The 15,998-nt window shown below is 59.2% G+C and overlaps 1 protein-coding gene across 1 annotated transcript; it reads left to right on the forward strand.

Moving 5' to 3' along the window:
• The first annotated feature begins 236 nt into the window (after positions 1-236).
• Positions 237-15,664, forward strand: MUC4 (mucin 4, cell surface associated). The gene is made up of 31 exons (XM_054283019.1): positions 237-324; positions 2,007-2,213; positions 2,302-2,355; positions 2,455-5,235; positions 5,320-5,553; positions 5,867-6,006; positions 6,199-6,363; positions 6,442-6,597; positions 6,721-6,851; positions 7,084-7,172; positions 7,469-7,645; positions 7,741-7,884; positions 7,971-8,090; positions 8,293-8,495; positions 9,203-9,281; positions 9,527-9,697; positions 9,873-9,974; positions 10,179-10,415; positions 10,802-10,936; positions 11,026-11,204; positions 11,331-11,490; positions 11,569-11,667; positions 12,229-12,411; positions 12,504-12,577; positions 12,896-12,960; positions 13,247-13,446; positions 13,676-13,844; positions 13,928-14,107; positions 14,906-14,943; positions 15,027-15,118; positions 15,330-15,664. Exons 1-31 carry the CDS (start codon positions 237-239, stop codon positions 15,384-15,386), a joined length of 6,909 nt encoding a protein of 2,302 aa, XP_054138994.1. The 3' UTR covers positions 15,387-15,664.
• Positions 15,665-15,998: the final 334 nt, after the last annotated feature.

The following is a 15,998-nucleotide window of genomic DNA, read 5'->3' on the forward strand; positions in this document are numbered from 1 at the left end:
CCCCAGGAAGCTGTGTGACATGTGCACCTATAAAACCTCCTGCTGAGTCCTCCCAGGCTGCTTTAGGGTGCAAAATTCTCCCCATCCACAGCTGCTGGAGTTAGTCACAGTATATCCCAGCCCCAGGCCCAACGCTGGAGGGCTGGGCATGGTTGTGCCTGCTCTGAGTGGGCAGTGTTTGCCTGCAGGGAAGACCCTGCAGCCGGGCCCCCTTGCCCGAGGCTCCCACCTGACTCATGCCCTCGCAGGGAGCGGCGTCGGCCCCCACCCACGTGTGGCTGTTGTGCAACCGCCTGCCTGTGCTGCAGATGGAGCCGGGAGCAGGTGAGGGAGTGGAGGGGTGGCTCCTGCAGGGTCCCAGAGCCTGTGTCGGTGCTCACTCCCCCCTCCAAGTGGGTATCAGAGCCCCTTAGCTGGGTTTCCTGCAGTGCTGCCTTCTAGCAGCATCAGGAAGAGATCTTGGGATCAGGTGGAGGAGGATCTTGGTGCCCAAACCCGCCAGGTCCATTGATAGTGATGGTCCCTGTCCCCAGGATACTCTGCTCCAGAGGAGAGACCCTGCCATACACGGTGAGGAAGGGGTGCCTTGGCATGACCATGGATCCATCCCTGGCCACATCCTCTGCACCCACAGCTCCCTCTGCTCGGGTCCCCTGGCCCTCCCTGAGCATGGAGACAGGGAGCTGGTGCTGCTGTGAGCACAGTCACACATCACTGCTTGGGACTCTGTGCTTCTGTGTTCCTGCGTGAGGTGCAGCCGCCATGGCAGGGTGTCAGTGAAGCGAGGAAGGCAAAACACCATCCCTGCCTTCCTTCCGTCTCCTTAAGTGATCCTGGAGGTGCGTGAGACCTTGTGAAGAAGCAAACACATTTGCTGCAGTGGATCCCTTCATGCAGCAAGGTCCATCCAGCCTGTTGCTGGTGGAAGGTGACCTGCAACCCAGGGCAATGCCTGGCCCCGCCGCCTATGCAGGAACAACCTCCCCTCCACTCCATCCGGGTGTGTGTGGGCGTTTGCCGCGATGTGCAGATAACGCCTGGCACCAGCAGTGCCCAAGGGGGGGACAGGGCAGGGTCAAGACGTGGGACCCCAAGGCATCAGCGCTAGCCTGCTCCTTCCTTCTTCCTCCTTGGTGCCAAGCCAACCCCTGCCAGGGGTTATTGGCCATGCAGCCAAGTGTGGAGGGACCTGACAGCAACCAGGAGGGTGGATGGGGGTGCAGAGCCCAGGGCTGACCCACCCCTCCCAGAGATGTTTGGGACCCCTGTCCCCACCTGCCGTTACAGTGTCTTCAAGCCAAGTGACTTTGAACCCCCCGGGGTGGCCCCCCCGCGGGCTGTAAACAGTGGGGTCGGCCAGGGAGGGACCTTAAAGCTTCCCATGGCACAATGGGTGTGACCCCCAGCATCAGTGGGTGCCCAGAACTGGGACGCTGCCACCTCAGCGCGGGCTGCGAGGACACGGAGACGTCAGTGCCCCAGGCAGGGCACGTGGTGTCCCTGTCCCCCCCACCTGGAGGAGTGCTCGCCGCTGGAGTCACCCTTGGCACGCTCCCTTGAGAGAGTGAGAGCTGCAGCCGCGTCGCCTTCCTCCCTGACACCGAAGGGGCACTATGGGGTGCCGGGGCCCGTGGCCGCTCTGGAGCTGGGTGCTGTGGGGGTGCTGGCTGCTGCCAGGTAAGTGCCAGGGTCCCTCGCATGCTGCCGGGCTGACCAGGTGCCTGACACCATGCGGGTGATGGGCTGCAAACAACCCTGCAAGGTCGAGTCCGAGTGCCCGGCCGGGGTTTGCCCTGTTTCCGCGGGTGCCAACGCTTTGTTGCGGTCCCCAGCTGCAGCAGGGGAAGGTGGCGGGAATTGTGGATCAAACGGAGAGACGCACACTCGGGGAATGTCCCTGTCCTGTTTTTGGTGTTGGTCCTCCCGCAGAAGGGAGGAGGGGTGGGGGTGATGGCGACTCCGGGCTGGCTTTTTCCTCACCTGCCCTCACCTGCCTTCTGCACAAGCCGGGGAGATGAAGGGGCAACCCCTTGTCCCCACGCTGGACCCATGCGAGTCGGGCAGCATCTCCCATGTGGCCGAGAGCACCAGCACCAGCGCCGAGCTGCCCTCAGAGCCGGCTGTGAGCCGGGAGCTCCCCGGAGCCGCAGCCGCACGGGCAGAGCTGCCCTGGCCCGCCGGCCCCGCCGCCCCCGCGGGCAGCCCGAGCTCAGGTGAGGCCGGCAGGGCTGGCCGCGGGCAGGTTCCTGCCTGCTGGCGCCGCGGCTGATCCAGCTGGAGCTGCTTTGTCTCGCTCCACAGGCATCGCGGTGCCACCGGCAACAGAGACAGGGCTGCTCCCAGCTGGGAATACTGGTGAGCAAGAGGGGCTTCCCAGCCCGGCAGCCCTCTCTGGGGGTCCAGCAACGCAAGGCAGCCCCCAGGCAGGGTCAGGGGCTGGGCTCTCCTCTGCAGGTGCTGCCCCAACCAGCGTCCCTCCAGCTCCCACCACCAGTTGGGACACGCAGCCTCTGTCCTTCAAGCCAGCGGGGCACACAGTGGGTCCTGCCCTGGGTGCTGTCACCGTGGAGCAGACAACAGTGACAGCACCAAGCACAGAGCCATTGCTGCCCCAGGATGAGCACAGCACAGCGACAACATCCCCCAGCATGAGCAGGAGCTCTGCTGAGCCATGTAGTACTGCCATGCTGCTGGCCCAGGAGGTCACACCGGGGCCAGATGAGGCCACCTCACCTCTGGCCACAGCTGCCAGCATCTCTCAGGACAGGGCCAGCCCCATGAAGATGGCAGCAGCCACAGCCAGTCCCCCTGACACAGCCACAGAAGGAGCCTTTTCTTCTACTACCACTGGCACCAGCAAGGCTGCAGAGCCACAGACAGGTACCTTACCCAACGCTGACCACAGTGCCTCACAGGACCCTCCTGGGACCCCCACTCAGCTGCCTGCAGCCCTTTTGTCCCAGCTTCCTGGTGAGGCTGTGCTGGGCACAGGGGAGATGCTTCCCCCCAGCCTCAGCACCACCCTGGGCACTGCTGGACATGGGCTGCCTGCAGACAACGCCGCCCACCAGCCCCAGGCCACCACACAAGCTGCGGGCACACCGGCCACAGTGATGGATGTCACAGCTGGAGAGCACATCCCATCTCTGGGAAGCACCACTACTGAGCTGGTGTCCATCAGGAATGAGGCCAGTATCAAAGCCACAGCAGGCACTGCCATCCCAGAAACCGAGGACACACCAGGGGGGCTCAGCATCAGTCTGTCCCCCCATGCAGCTCTCAGAGACCCTGATGGTCCCTCTCCAAGGCCCTTTCCACAGTCCATGGGCTCTCTGCTCCCTCAGTCCCTCTCAGCAGGCCTTGGGACCAGCACAGCAGAGGCAGCTGCAGGCAGATCTCCTTCAGCCACTCCCAGCACGGCCATGCCTTTGTCCCTCACGGGCACCACTGGAGCAAAGCCAGACAGGGCCCCTCGAGCTGCTGCTGCTGCACCACCATCTTCCATCGCTGCGTTTGGCATCGGGACTGTGCCAGCCACCCATCCATCCTCCTCTGTTAGCAACTCTCCAAGTAGTGAAGCAGGGATGGGATCAGCATCACTGGCCAGTGGCAGTGCCACCACAATGCCGGGGGACACCGAAGCCACCCTGCCTATGCCTGATGCACACCCCAGCCACAGCCAGCCAGGGCCCACAGCAGGCTCAGCAACCCCAGGAATTGGCATCACACCCAGATCTGCACTAACCCCAGTGCTCTGGGCTGGGCCCCAGATTGTGGAAGCTCCAGGGACAGAGATGCTGTCACCCAACACTGCACCAGGCACTGGCAGAGCTGTATCAGATACCCCTGGGGGATCCAGAGCGGTCACTGTCCCCATGGCATCACAAGCGGACGTCTCCCCTCTCCTGGAAGGCAGAGTCAATGTAGGGATGGCTCTGGAGGTGTCTCCAACCAGCATCCCCCAAGAGATGGCAGCAGTCACGTCCCCACTGTCCCTGACTGCCCCACTGCAAGCAATGGGGGCTTCAGGTGACCCCCAGCCCAATGGCAGCACCACAGGGCGAGCAACGAGTATGGGGTTCCTGGAGGTGAGCACGGAGGAGAGCCCAGGTGCCAGTGCAGCAGGGCCAGCTCCCAGCCACACGATTGTCACTGCCAGGCCATCACCAGAGCCACCTGACCCTAAGAACAAGCCCACTGCTGGGACCACCTCGCTGGCTGCTGGCCACACAAATGTGTGGGAGGCTACAGCTGCACCCCAGACAGGTGGCACAGGTGCCACTACCCATGTGGACACCACCAGCTCTGAGAGCGGCACCGAGGCTGCAACACCCTCAGCCAGCACCAGCAGCACCCCTGTCCCTGACTCCAACGCCAGTGGCACAAGCCTGGCCACCACGCCGGCCACCACACCATCCACCAGCACGTTCACCAGCAATGCTAACCTGCCACCCACCTCCACAGGCTGGGGCACCTTTGTGAGCAGTGTCACCACAGCCATGCCATCTGCCACAGCATGGGCCACCAGCACCAGCAGTGCCCCATCCCTTGCTGTGACACACAGCGAGACCAGCGGAGGTGGGCTGCCTGTCCCATCCCCAGCAGCACAAACCCCCGTGTTGGAGACAACTCTTGGACCCTGGGGCGTCCCTGGTCCCAGCACTGCTGCTGCAGTGTCCAGTTCTCCCCTCCCCAGCCTGCACAGCCCAACAGAGGAGGCCACAACAGCCCCCTTGTCCCTGCTGGGTGTTGGTGCAACTGGGGTGGCAGCAGCTGGACAGACTGCCACCAAGTCAGCTACAGACACCACTTCTCCCGCATCCATCGGCTACCAGAACATGGGACAAGCAGCGAACACATCACCTCCTGCCTTCCAGACATCTCCAGGGGCACCTGCCTGGAAGGAGAAAACAGCCATCAGCACAGGCAGCACCACAGCCACTGCTGCAGGGAGCACCATGGCCAGCACCACAGGCAGCAGCACTGCCACCACTGCCACCACTGCAGGACACAGCACTGCCAACATTGCCACCCCTGCAGGGAACAGCACTGCCACCACTGCAGGACACAGCACTGCCAACACTGCCACCCCTGCAGGGAACAGCACTGCCACCACTGCAGGGAACAGCACTGCCACCACTGCCACCACTACAGGGAACACCATGGCCAGCACCACAGGCAGCACCACTGCCACCACTGCAGGGAACACCATTGCCACCACTGCCTCGACTGCAGGCAGCACCACAGCCATCACTACAGGGAACATCTCTGCCACCACTGCCACCACTGCCACCACTGCCACCACTGCCACCACTGCAGGAGGCACCACAGCTATTGCATCCATAGCCCCAGTGAGCCCAGCCAAGGAGGCAGGGAGTCTCCCAGGCACCACGGCACCAGTGACACCACCAGACACCACCAGCCCTGCCACCACCCTGTCTCACACCTTTGGGACACAGAGAGGACCATCCACCGAACTGAGCACATCTGCCCACACCACCACTGGGCACAGAACTCCCGCACCTGAGCCCAAACCCACCCATGAGCTTATCAGTAAGTAGATTTTATTTTTCCCAAGGACAGGAGTAGGAAAGGGGTTTTCAGCCAGTCAAGCATTGGGATGGATGAGGGTATGGCCTGGTCTGGGGTGTCTCATCTTCATTGCACATTGGGCTGCCAGATTAATAGAAAAAGGCAAAGTAGGACATTTGAGAGCATCCCAAAAGTGGGTTCAAAACTGGGTTACAATCCATCAGAGCACAGGCACAGCATCCTGGCAAGCAGGTGGGTTTGTCCTGGCTGCAGGATGGATAAAGCAGACATTAATGATTTCACACCTTTTTCATTGATCTCCTGCCCATGGCAGAGCCAGCGACTTCACTCTACCCCTTTGGCGTGGAAGCAGGGGATCAAGAGTATGTCCGGAGGATGGTGGATTTTAACTCACCCCTGTTCAAGCCAGAAATTGGATTTCCCTTTGGGAAGTCACTGCGAGATGTTCTCTATGTGAGTCCCCCCCTTTGGTGAGCACATGATGGATGTGCTGCCTTTTTGGTAAAAAGCCCCTAACATTGAAATGGAGCAGAAACCAAATTTCATTGGAATATATTTTTTTTAACATTTAAAATGGTTGGTTTCTGCTCACCCGTGGAGGCTAAAAGCCATCCCGGTCAGCAAATGACAAGTTCTTTTGGTTAGTTTACAGATAACGGACAGATCATTTTTCCACCCACGGACAACTATGTCCCAACCAACCCCAACCCCCCTCCCCGGGGCTTCACTGGCCGGGAGAGCTTGCCAATGGTGGCTGCCTTTTGGGACGATGCAGACTTCTCCAAGGGTGTTGGCACCACTTGGTACCAGGTGAGGGCCACCAGAGGTGTTCTGGCAGAATCCAGTTCCCAGCTCACTCATTTAATTCTCTCTCTTGCCATGTGGCAGGAGTACTCTACACTCAGCTCTACCCAAGACCCTGTTGTCCAAGATGTGGAAGCAAAGATTGAGAAATACTTAAAAATCCCCTATGTAGCAAAATGGACCTTGAAGGTGACGTGGGAGAAAGCTCCAGCGTACCCATCCCGGAGGGATGACACTCAGGTGAGCAGTGACACACCAGGTGACAGAGGGGAGTGCTGGTGGCTGTTTCAAGCCTCAGTCTGCTCTGCAGGGAGAGCAGGGGAGGCTCTGGGAGCACTGAGGGGGTGCCTTGTGGTTCTCCAGACGAGCACCTACCAGGCAGTGCTCAGCACCGACGGGAGCCGCTCCTTCGCCCTGCTGCTCTACCAGGACGGGGGGATGCGCTGGGACTACAGCAGGCTGGCTGCAGCCAACGTGCTCATCGGCTTCTCCAGGTGCTGCACGCCTCTCACTGCCTTTGGGGACAGCAGAGATTTGTCCCAGCACCGTGTTCAGACTGTCTGAGGCATTATTCCCAGGAGAGCCCAGCTCCCACTCCTGGAGCAATCCTGCCCCATTTAAACCCCTTCTCTTGAAAAACGCAGCAGTTCCCACCCCAGCTGCTGTATGGGGGGAGGAGGAGGGTTGTGTTGGAAGGATGACCTCAAACCTCCTCTCTCCACACAGTGGCAATGGCTATGCCCAAAACAACGAGCTGACTCAGGAGCCACGAGCTGTCAAGTACCGACCAGACCAGCACAGCAGCACCGGCTCTGGTACGGCACCGGGGGTCCTTGGGGCGGGTGGAGATGGAAGGAGCTGTGTGCTCTGTGCCAGGAGCATGTCCCCACACCCATCCCTGGGCCAGCAAAGCCACTGGGCAAGAGCTGGCCACCCAGAGCAGACTGTTAGTGTCCCATATCCTCCTGTGGCTTGCCACAGCCCCGCTGGCTCTAGAGGGAGCCTGGAGACCTCGTGTGAGGTCAGTGGCCAGGGACAGCTGTCCCACGGGATCCCTCAGCACAGGCAGAGACCCTGGCTGAGCAGTGTTGCTCTGTGGTTGCTCCCCCAGATGTGCGTGGGCTGTGGATTTACAGGCTGGATAGTCGCTCCCGGGTGAATTACAGGCTGCAGTGCCTGGCGTGGCTGGACACGGAGCCAGCGCCGGCCACCTGGAACAGCCAGCTGCCACCCTGCCCCTGCTCCCGGCCCCAGGCAGAGCTGGATCCCCGCTACCGCTGGAGCAGAGGTGCCAAGGACAGACCCCAGCACCAGCTGCAGGGTTGGGAGATGGTCCCCTCCTGCTCTGGGGGCAGCTGTGACACCCCCCCCCCAATATTTCAGGCCCAGCAGACACCTCCGTGAGGATGCTGCGCACTGCGGCCCCCAGCCCAGCTGGAGCTGGGGTACGGTGTCTGTACCAAGGTGGGAGCTTGCTCGAAGGCTGGCAGGAGAGAGCATGGAGCCCCCCCTTCCATGCTGCCACTGGTAAGTGGGAACTGGCTTTCCCTTTCCCTAAAACACCCCAAGGATCAAGCACAGGCCCTGACACACCCCATCACATTCCTCCCCAGACACAGAGCTGGAAGCATTCGACTGGTGCTGCCGGCGTGTGGGGAAGCCCCTGTTCTGTGCCAGGTTTGCTGAGAAGAGACCGAGGGTTGACTGTGAAGGATATGTGCCACCCACCCCTGGTGAGTGCTCGGGCTCTGCCTCTGCTGTGCCAGGGCACTGAGCTGGGCATGGACCCCATGCTTTAGCCACACTTTGCACCATGCCAGTGGGGACTGCTGAGCCACCACTGGGCAGCTCTGGGGCTGCTCTCCTCCCTGAAATGACACCAGCATTTGCTCTTCTTCCTCTGCCCAAAACATCTCCATCTCCTTTGGACCCCAGCTGGTGCCTTTGGGGACCCTCACATCACCACCCTGGATGGACTCACCTACACCTTCAATGGGCTTGGGGACTTTGTCCTGCTGCTGGCCAGTGATGCCCGGACCAGCCTCGTTTTGCACGGGCGCACAGCACAGACTGGCATGGCCCACGCCACCAACTTTGTGGCTTTTGCTGCCCAGTACATCTCCAAGACTACCACAACAGTGAGTAGGAGTGCCCTAGGTATGAGTTTGATCCTCTAATGGAGGAGACCTCTCTGGCAAGTTGGGAATAACCTCTACATCACCTACAAGTGGGTGGGCCCCAAGAGGCAACCCCTCTTCTTTTCCTGTCACCTCCCACCATGCCAACAAAGTACTATTATGGGGAAATGGACTAATATTTACCAGGCAGAGGTCTAACACCTCCTGCAAACAGGCCAGCAAGGGCTGGAGACTCTGGAGGAACATGGTCTGCTTCACCTTTTCCATTGCACACTCTTTGTCCTGACGCTTTAGCACAAGTGACTGCTCTCCTGACTTTGCAGCATGGCTCCAAACACTCATTTAGCTTCACTAATCAGAATGTCCTGGTGTCACCAGGAACAGGCATGGAATAGCATGAGGAGGGGGCTCAGAGATGGGAGCCCCCCAGCACAGCTCTCCATGCTGTCAAGGCCAGCTGAGCAGTGGTGGTGGCCTGGGTGTGCCCCTTGCCAAGGTGACAGGCATCTCTCTGTCCTCTTCTGTGCAAACATCAGAGCTGCTGTACTGTATGTCTGCTGGGGTGGAGAGCACACCAACACAGGCCCCAGGGCTGGGCCTCTCTTCCTGGGCTGGAGGAGGACAGAGTTAAGAATTGTTCCCAGCATGGAGGGACAGCAGGAAGGGACAAGCAGAGGGCTGACTGGGACATCCACCATGATTTTCAGGTTGAGTGGACCTTGGGGAGCCAGGATGACATCCAAGTACTCCTGAACAACGAAACCATCCAGTTTTCCTATTCCCAAGGTGAGAAGGATCTATTGTTAAACGCTAAATATATGTGGGGGGGACCAGAAATGTCCCCATCCCCTGGGACCAGCCTTGCCCAGTGCTAGGGCAGCCACCCTGAGATCCATTAAATGCCTCTCACCTGCGCGTGTCTCTGGTCTGGGTGGGGTGCATGGGCAGCACTCCCCTCCAGGAATCCATGGCTGCCATTTCAGGTGCCAGCCTTACACGGACTATCCCTCTGAGCTCTCCTTCTCTTGCAGACCTGGGTGACGAGGTGTACTACAGCCCTGGTGTCCTGCTGGTCAACTCCTCCTCTGTCACAGCTGTCCTCGATGGGAGCATGGCTGTCTCTGTGTCAGCCACCTCTGGGATCCTCAGCGTGGTGTGCAGCCTGCCCGACTGGTACCGCAACAGCACCAGCGGCCTCCTGGGTGAGGGCTCTGCCAGAGCTGGGGAGCAAATTCTCCTCCCACTCTAAAGTGGAAAACTGGGGCACTGTGCTTGTGAGGGCAGGGACACCTGGGTATAAACTAAACACTGGCCAGCACCAGAGAGGAGGTCAGCCCTGGCATGGGGGATTCCAGCACTCTGGTGATGCTCCACCAGGTGTGTGGAACCATGACCCTGCAGATGACTTCCAGATGCCAAATGGTACCAGCATCCCCGTGAACAGCAGTGAGGAGGAGATCTACAGCTACGGGATGACCTGTAAGTCCAGGATTAGGATCCCTCTTGATGATCCTCTGCTTCCTGCACCTTCTGGCCGTGCTTTGGCTTGAGATATTTAAACATTTGCCTGAGCAAAAGCAATGTCAAGGGAAGGTGTTTGGTGTCCTCATTGCTCTGTGAAAAGGAACTCTAAAATACAACAAGTCTTAAAATGGCCTGTACCCATGGCGTGCTCTCTTGCAGGGGCTGTTGGGGAGCACAGCCTGTTCACTCAGCCTCTGGACTCACCAGCACTGAACTTCACACCCTTCTTCTTGTCTCGGCTGCGGCAGGAGAACGAAAGCCAGTACGAGCTGGTGGCCTCTCAGTGTCACGGCAGCAAGGAGTGCATCTTTGATTCACTGAGCACAGGGAACCTGGCCCTGGGGCTGGCCACCCAGAGCCTTGCAGCAGACTTCCAGCAGAGGAAGACAGCACTCAGTAAGTGGAGCACATCCTCACCTCTGAGAGGGCATGGCTTGGATGTAACTGAGCAGTACCTTGCTCCTTTCCTGGGCTCTCTTGCTTAATACGAGACAGAAGAGAAGTCACCAAGGTCTTGGATTTGCACTGCCCAGCTGGCTTGTCTCCAGTCCTGGGAGATGCCACCAGCAGGACAGTTGCCATCAAGGTTTTGGAATTGCATTTCCTGGAACTGCATTTCTGGCTTCTCTCCAAACCTGGGAGATGCCACCATGCTGTGCAACATAAGGGCCTTGTTGGTGGGCAGCCATGACAGCATCTGCCTGGGGTCCCATCCTCACCAGGAGGGAGTCAGAGCCAAGGGGTGACAAGGCCACATGTGTGCTGGGCTGCTCTTTCCTCAGATGCCTTCCCTCCCATCATCACCGGTGACGCATCCATCACAGCCTTCAGGACACAGAAGGTCACAAGGCAGTACCGTGCCGTGGGGGAGGGTGCACGCTTCATTCCCCATCTCTCACCAGAGCTCAACATATCGGGTAAGGAAGGGGAGATGGAGCTGCTGGGATGGGAAGGAATGGGATGGAATTCCTCTGCCACCTCTAACTCCTACCTCTCCTCCTGGCAGAGAATGGCACCCTCATATGGGAGCCCCGTGGGACAGCCCCATTCACCATCAACCTGGAGGCTGTTGGCTCCAACAACGTCTCTGCACTCCTCCAGCTCCGCTTCACCCTTTGCAGATGCAGCAGGAGCCGGGACTGTGACTACAGCAACACTGTCACTCTCAGGGAGTCTTCCCTGCAGGTAGTGCACCAGAAAGCTCCTCTGGTGACACATTGTGCCTGTCCCTATGCCAGCTGTGCTGGCTGTCTTCTCTGTTCCCCCATCCTCCTCATGTTCCCTCAGCCCGTGTCACTATTCCCTTCCCAGCTGGCCGCCTGCAGATGTGAGAGCGGCTACTCAGGTGCCCTCTGCCAGATCCCTCCGGACCCCTGCTCCCAGGGATGCTTCCCTGGCGTGGGATGTGACCCTTCCAGTGGCTGTGGCCCCTGCCCAGCTGGCCTGACGGGGGATGGAGAGCACTGCTCAGGTGACAAGGGCTCACAGCGTGCCCCTGGGGCCCCAGCCAGGCTGTTTGTCCTGGTGCCATGGAGCATTGTCTCAGCAGATATCGATGAGTGCACGCAGGGGATGGAGTGCCCAGAGAACAGCACCTGCACCAACACTGTGGGCAGCTACATCTGCTCCTGCCTGGCCAGTGAGCAGGGTGAGTACGGGGTCCCTGGCAGGCATGGTCCTTGTGCCCATCACCCCAGGCTCTGTGGAAGAGAATTCCTGAGCCAGAGAGGAGAGAAGGGGGAGCTGCTCAAGCTCTGTGCCCAAGCCCTTGCTGTCGTTAGCAGAAGGGACCAGAGTCCAGCCACCACTCGTGTTCCCAGGCTGTTGATCTCACTAATCCGCTGGGAAGAGAAATTTTTCCCATGCAATTTTTCTCCATTAGAAAAAAATTCTCATCCCAGCAAAGTTCAAATGCACATGCGGAGGTTGGGGGCTAAATCAAGCCCTATTTTCAGATTGCTTTGGTGGGGTTGAGTTGATGGCTTTTGCTCTTGTTTTAATGCTGAGATTTAAGAAGGGCAAATGGCTCCAGCTGGAAGGAGGGGGAGTGGGGTTTTTCCTTGAATTAATACTAAAATTCCTAGCACATAAAAGAAAAACAAAACAAAACTTGGGAGAAAGGCCTTATGGAGCAGCTGAGGATGGCTCAGAGACTGGGGCTCTGCTCTGCAGCCAGGTTCATGCCTCTGCCATGCTCTCCATTCCACAGGTGAGAGGCCAGGCTGTGGCTCAGCCTGTGGCTACCACTCCTGCCCTGAGGGCTACTGCAGCAACGGGGGACGCTGCCACCTTCACCCCATCACTTGTGCCCCCACCTGCTCCTGCCCCCCGGCTTTCACCGACCAGCGCTGCCTGGTGGCAGGGGGGGATTTTCAGCCCCTGCCCAGCTCAGGTGGGTACCTGTGCCCAGCATGGGGTGAAACCCAGCCCCACTCACCCTGCTCCTGGGGTGCCAGAGCCACCACTGTGCCTCTCCCCCAGCAGGTCTCCCTCGGAGAAGCATCCAGATGAGGATCAGGACACTGCAAAACGCCACTGCTGAGGAAGTCAACAGCACTGTATGTCACCGGAGGGGTGGGCTCAGAGCAGGGCACACACTGGCACACTGGCAGCATGGCAGCTGGGAGTGGGCAACCCTCTGTGTGCCCTCCCATGGGGTCTCTGGGGCCCCAGCAGATCCACAAGCCCAGAGGGAGGAAGCACCAATTGCATGATAATGGCTGCAGCCATGGCCCTGTGCCAAGTCCCCAGCAAACGAACTAAACGCCAGAGCAGCCCCTGGGGCTTGGCCACAATGCCTGCATCACTCTTCAACCTTTCCCCATGCTGGTGTCATTCTGATGTCCCCTAATACCTTCCTGTTCCCCTCACTGCAGGTCTCAGCCATCCTGGACTCCCTGGAGGTAAAGGCTTTCCAGAGCAACACCAACATCACCCAGATGTGAGTCAGATGTGAAGCAGCCTGTGACCACTCCAAGGAGCAGGTGGGGCAGGGCTGAGCGTAGGGCCAGAGGGTTTGGTGCACCAAGAGCATTTTCCCCCAGCTCAGAGTCTATTTCCAGCCCTGATGCTGGCAAACCCTTGGAGACACAAGTCTGTTGGCACCTTCCCCTCCTGCCTCATCCCTTCCTTGCCATCGCCCAAATGGGAATACTGAAGCACGGTGAGGCTCAGTCACTCTGAGAGGCAGCAGCAGCTCCACCAGCACCCCTCTCTTTTCCCTGCAGGACAGACAGCGATGGCTTCACCTTCGTGGTGGTGTCCGAGTTCGCCTATGACAGCCGGGGCACCGTCATCCGCTTCCTGAACGAGGAGCTGCCCGCGGCCATCACCGGCGCCTTCAACGGGCGGCGGCGGCGGCGGGAGGCGGGCCCGGGGCTGCTGTTCCAGCGCCTGCACCGCGACAACATCACCGACCTGGTGAAGCGTGAGTGCCCCTGGCTCTCAGCTGCGGAGTACCCCTGTCCCCATTGAGCCCATAACCCTGAGTGCCCCAGGGATTGGCTCACACCCATGCGGGAGATGGGTGGGCAGCCTCCCAACCCCAGGCATGGATCCAGCTTGGGGAGGCCTGGGGAAGCCTCGAGGGGTGCTGCTGCAAGGCCGAACGCCATGACCCCACAACACCCAGAGGTGTTGCTGCTTTCCCTCCCCAGTGACAGTGGATGAGCTGAAGGACTACTTCCCCTGCTCTCTGTACGGCTACAAAGGCTACCAGCTCCACTACATGGGGACCATCGGCTTCACCTGCATCTCCCCCTGCAAGATGGGCTTCTGCCAGCACGGTGGCCAATGCCAGCACCTGCCCGAGGGGCCCATGTGCAGGTAGCAGCACCCTGGGGTGGACAAGGCCGCCCTGCTCAGCCGCTTCTCCCGCAGCATCACAGCTCCTCCCTCCCCATCCACAGCTGCCTGCCCTTCTCCATCTACTCTCCGGCCGGCCCCCGGTGTGAGTGGCTGGCCATCAGCCTGGCTGCCTTCCTCGGCATCCTGCTGGGAGCCCTGGCCCTGCTCTGCCTCCTGTTTGCCATGGCCTGCCTGGCCCTGCGCCTCTGCCGCCAGCGCCGCCGGCACCGCCGGCACCGGGGGTGAGCCACGGGCTGGGCCTGCACAGGGCTGGGGCTGGGCATGGGTGTAAGAGGGAAAAACTGATCAAAAATCCTCCTCTGAAAGATCCACCACTGGTAGAACTCATCTGGTTTGGGCAGGGGGACCCTGCCCTGGGAGAGTGGTTGGGTGACCTTTTAATATCTTCCAGCCCCTTTTCCAGACATCTCTTGCTCAGGGGTGCAATAGCATCAGGGGGTTGAATGTTTAGCTATCCTTTTTCCCCACGTTAGGGAGTGTTTGCATTTCTTCCTCATCCCACCCAATACTTGGTTACAGATCGGCTTTTTATTTAATTTTTATTTGCATACCACCCAAATGATTTCCACTTCAATTCACATGGGTCTGGAAAGAGCTGGCCTGGAGCAGGGAGAAGTGGTTTGAGAATTGGACCTTGCTCTTCTGCAGAGCAGGGAATTAACAGAACAATGGCAAAGTGCAAGGCTGGGGTGGAAGAACCAGCTTCTCCTTCCCCACTCCCCTTGGTCCTGCAGAGGCATCCACACCCAGGGGATCTCCCAAGCCCCTGGTCAGAGCTGTGTCCTGCCCCTGCTCCCAGCTCCCTGCCAGCCCTGGAGCCAGGGTTTCTGGGGAGTTCCTTGGTTCATTTGCATTTGTGGCAAGGCAAGAAATTGTGTGTGCACAACTGGGGTTTTTCCTCCTCTTACAGCCCCATCAGTCAGTCACTGCTCCCCTTTGCCATCTGACCCAGACACCAGCATCAGGCAGGGGTTCTCTCTCTGCTGACATGTTCTCCCTATTCTGTTCCCCCCTCTCAGGGCCAAGGAGACCTTGTGGAGGACACGGCCCTTCTCCTGTGAGTACATGCCTGTAGAACTCCACCCACTAAGGCTCTGATTCACCCCAGTCCTCAAGCTCCACTCATCTTCCCTGCTCCAGCTTTAACGATGGCAGGAGAACAAGCAGAGCCCACCCAGTCCCTGGAAAGGCATTGGAAACTGCAGCTCCAGACCATTGACCCCTCAGTCCAGGTCTGTCCTCAGGTTACTGTTTCCATGGGGTGTTGGGGCTGGGAACTTTGGGCTGGGCTCAGAATCCTGGCCCTGTGCCTCAAGGGAGCTCAGGAGCTGTGCCTCACCCTGAAGCATCACCGGTGCTTTGGCCAGCACTGGGATCCACAGCAGCGTCACAAAGCACAGAGCCAGGGCCACACTGACAGCATGGCCTGCTCCTCCTTTACAGATCAGAATCCAGAGACCCCACGTTGTGCCTCCCAGCCAGCCCCCCCAGCAGCCCTAACCTGGCACCAGTCCTTTTCTGGCACCTCCAGGCTCACAGGGGAGCCAGACACTGCTGCCTGCTCCGCTGCTCGCTCTCAAGGTCTCCAGCAGCAGCAACGCATGGAAGCAGGGACAGGCAGCTGCCTTTTGGGTTCTGGGAGGATTCTGGAGGAGGTGCTTTTTTGAATGTGTGTTTATGTTGGGTGACCAAAGCAGGAGGATTTCACCTTTCCTGAGGACCTGCAGAGACACCTGGGATCATCCTTGAACGTGCCTGCCCCAGGGGAATGTGCTAGTGCAATATAACAGACCCTGCAGATCCCCTGAGAGCAGGGTCAGGTGGGGCAATGCAGTGACTGTAATCCCTTAGGAACCAAATAGAATAAACCAAAAATGTTGGCTTGCTGTTAAATTGTCGGCTGCTCAAGGGTCTCTGTTTCACTATCATTGAGTCCTCAAGGCCCTGCTTTCTACTGGTTCCACAGAGCCAAAGTGAAAATGGATGTAAATTTTTTGGTGGCTTCCTCCCCTCATTTTCCCTTCAAACCTGCAAGTCTCCTGACACTGCTTTCATGGACACTGCTTACAGTGGCTCAGACCACGCAGGTCAGGCTTTGGCCCCTACAAACAT

This window comes from Melozone crissalis, unplaced genomic scaffold (assembly GCF_028551555.1).
Source record: "Melozone crissalis strain CALT ecotype California unplaced genomic scaffold, PUWL_Pcris_2 ptg000034l_1, whole genome shotgun sequence".
Lineage (NCBI taxonomy): Eukaryota > Metazoa > Chordata > Aves > Passeriformes > Passerellidae > Melozone > Melozone crissalis.

Excerpts from the sequence above, each read along its gene's own strand:
- MUC4 (XM_054283019.1), top strand. The coding sequence starts at position 237 with ATGCCCTCGCAGGGAGCGGCGTCGGCCCCCACCCACGTGTGGCTGTTG. Across the intron at positions 5,554-5,866 it reads ACCCACCCATGAGCTTATCA|AGCCAGCGACTTCACTCTAC; the intron begins GTAAGTAGATTT and ends TGCCCATGGCAG. Across the intron at positions 13,447-13,675 it reads CATCACCGACCTGGTGAAGC|TGACAGTGGATGAGCTGAAG; the intron begins GTGAGTGCCCCT and ends TTCCCTCCCCAG.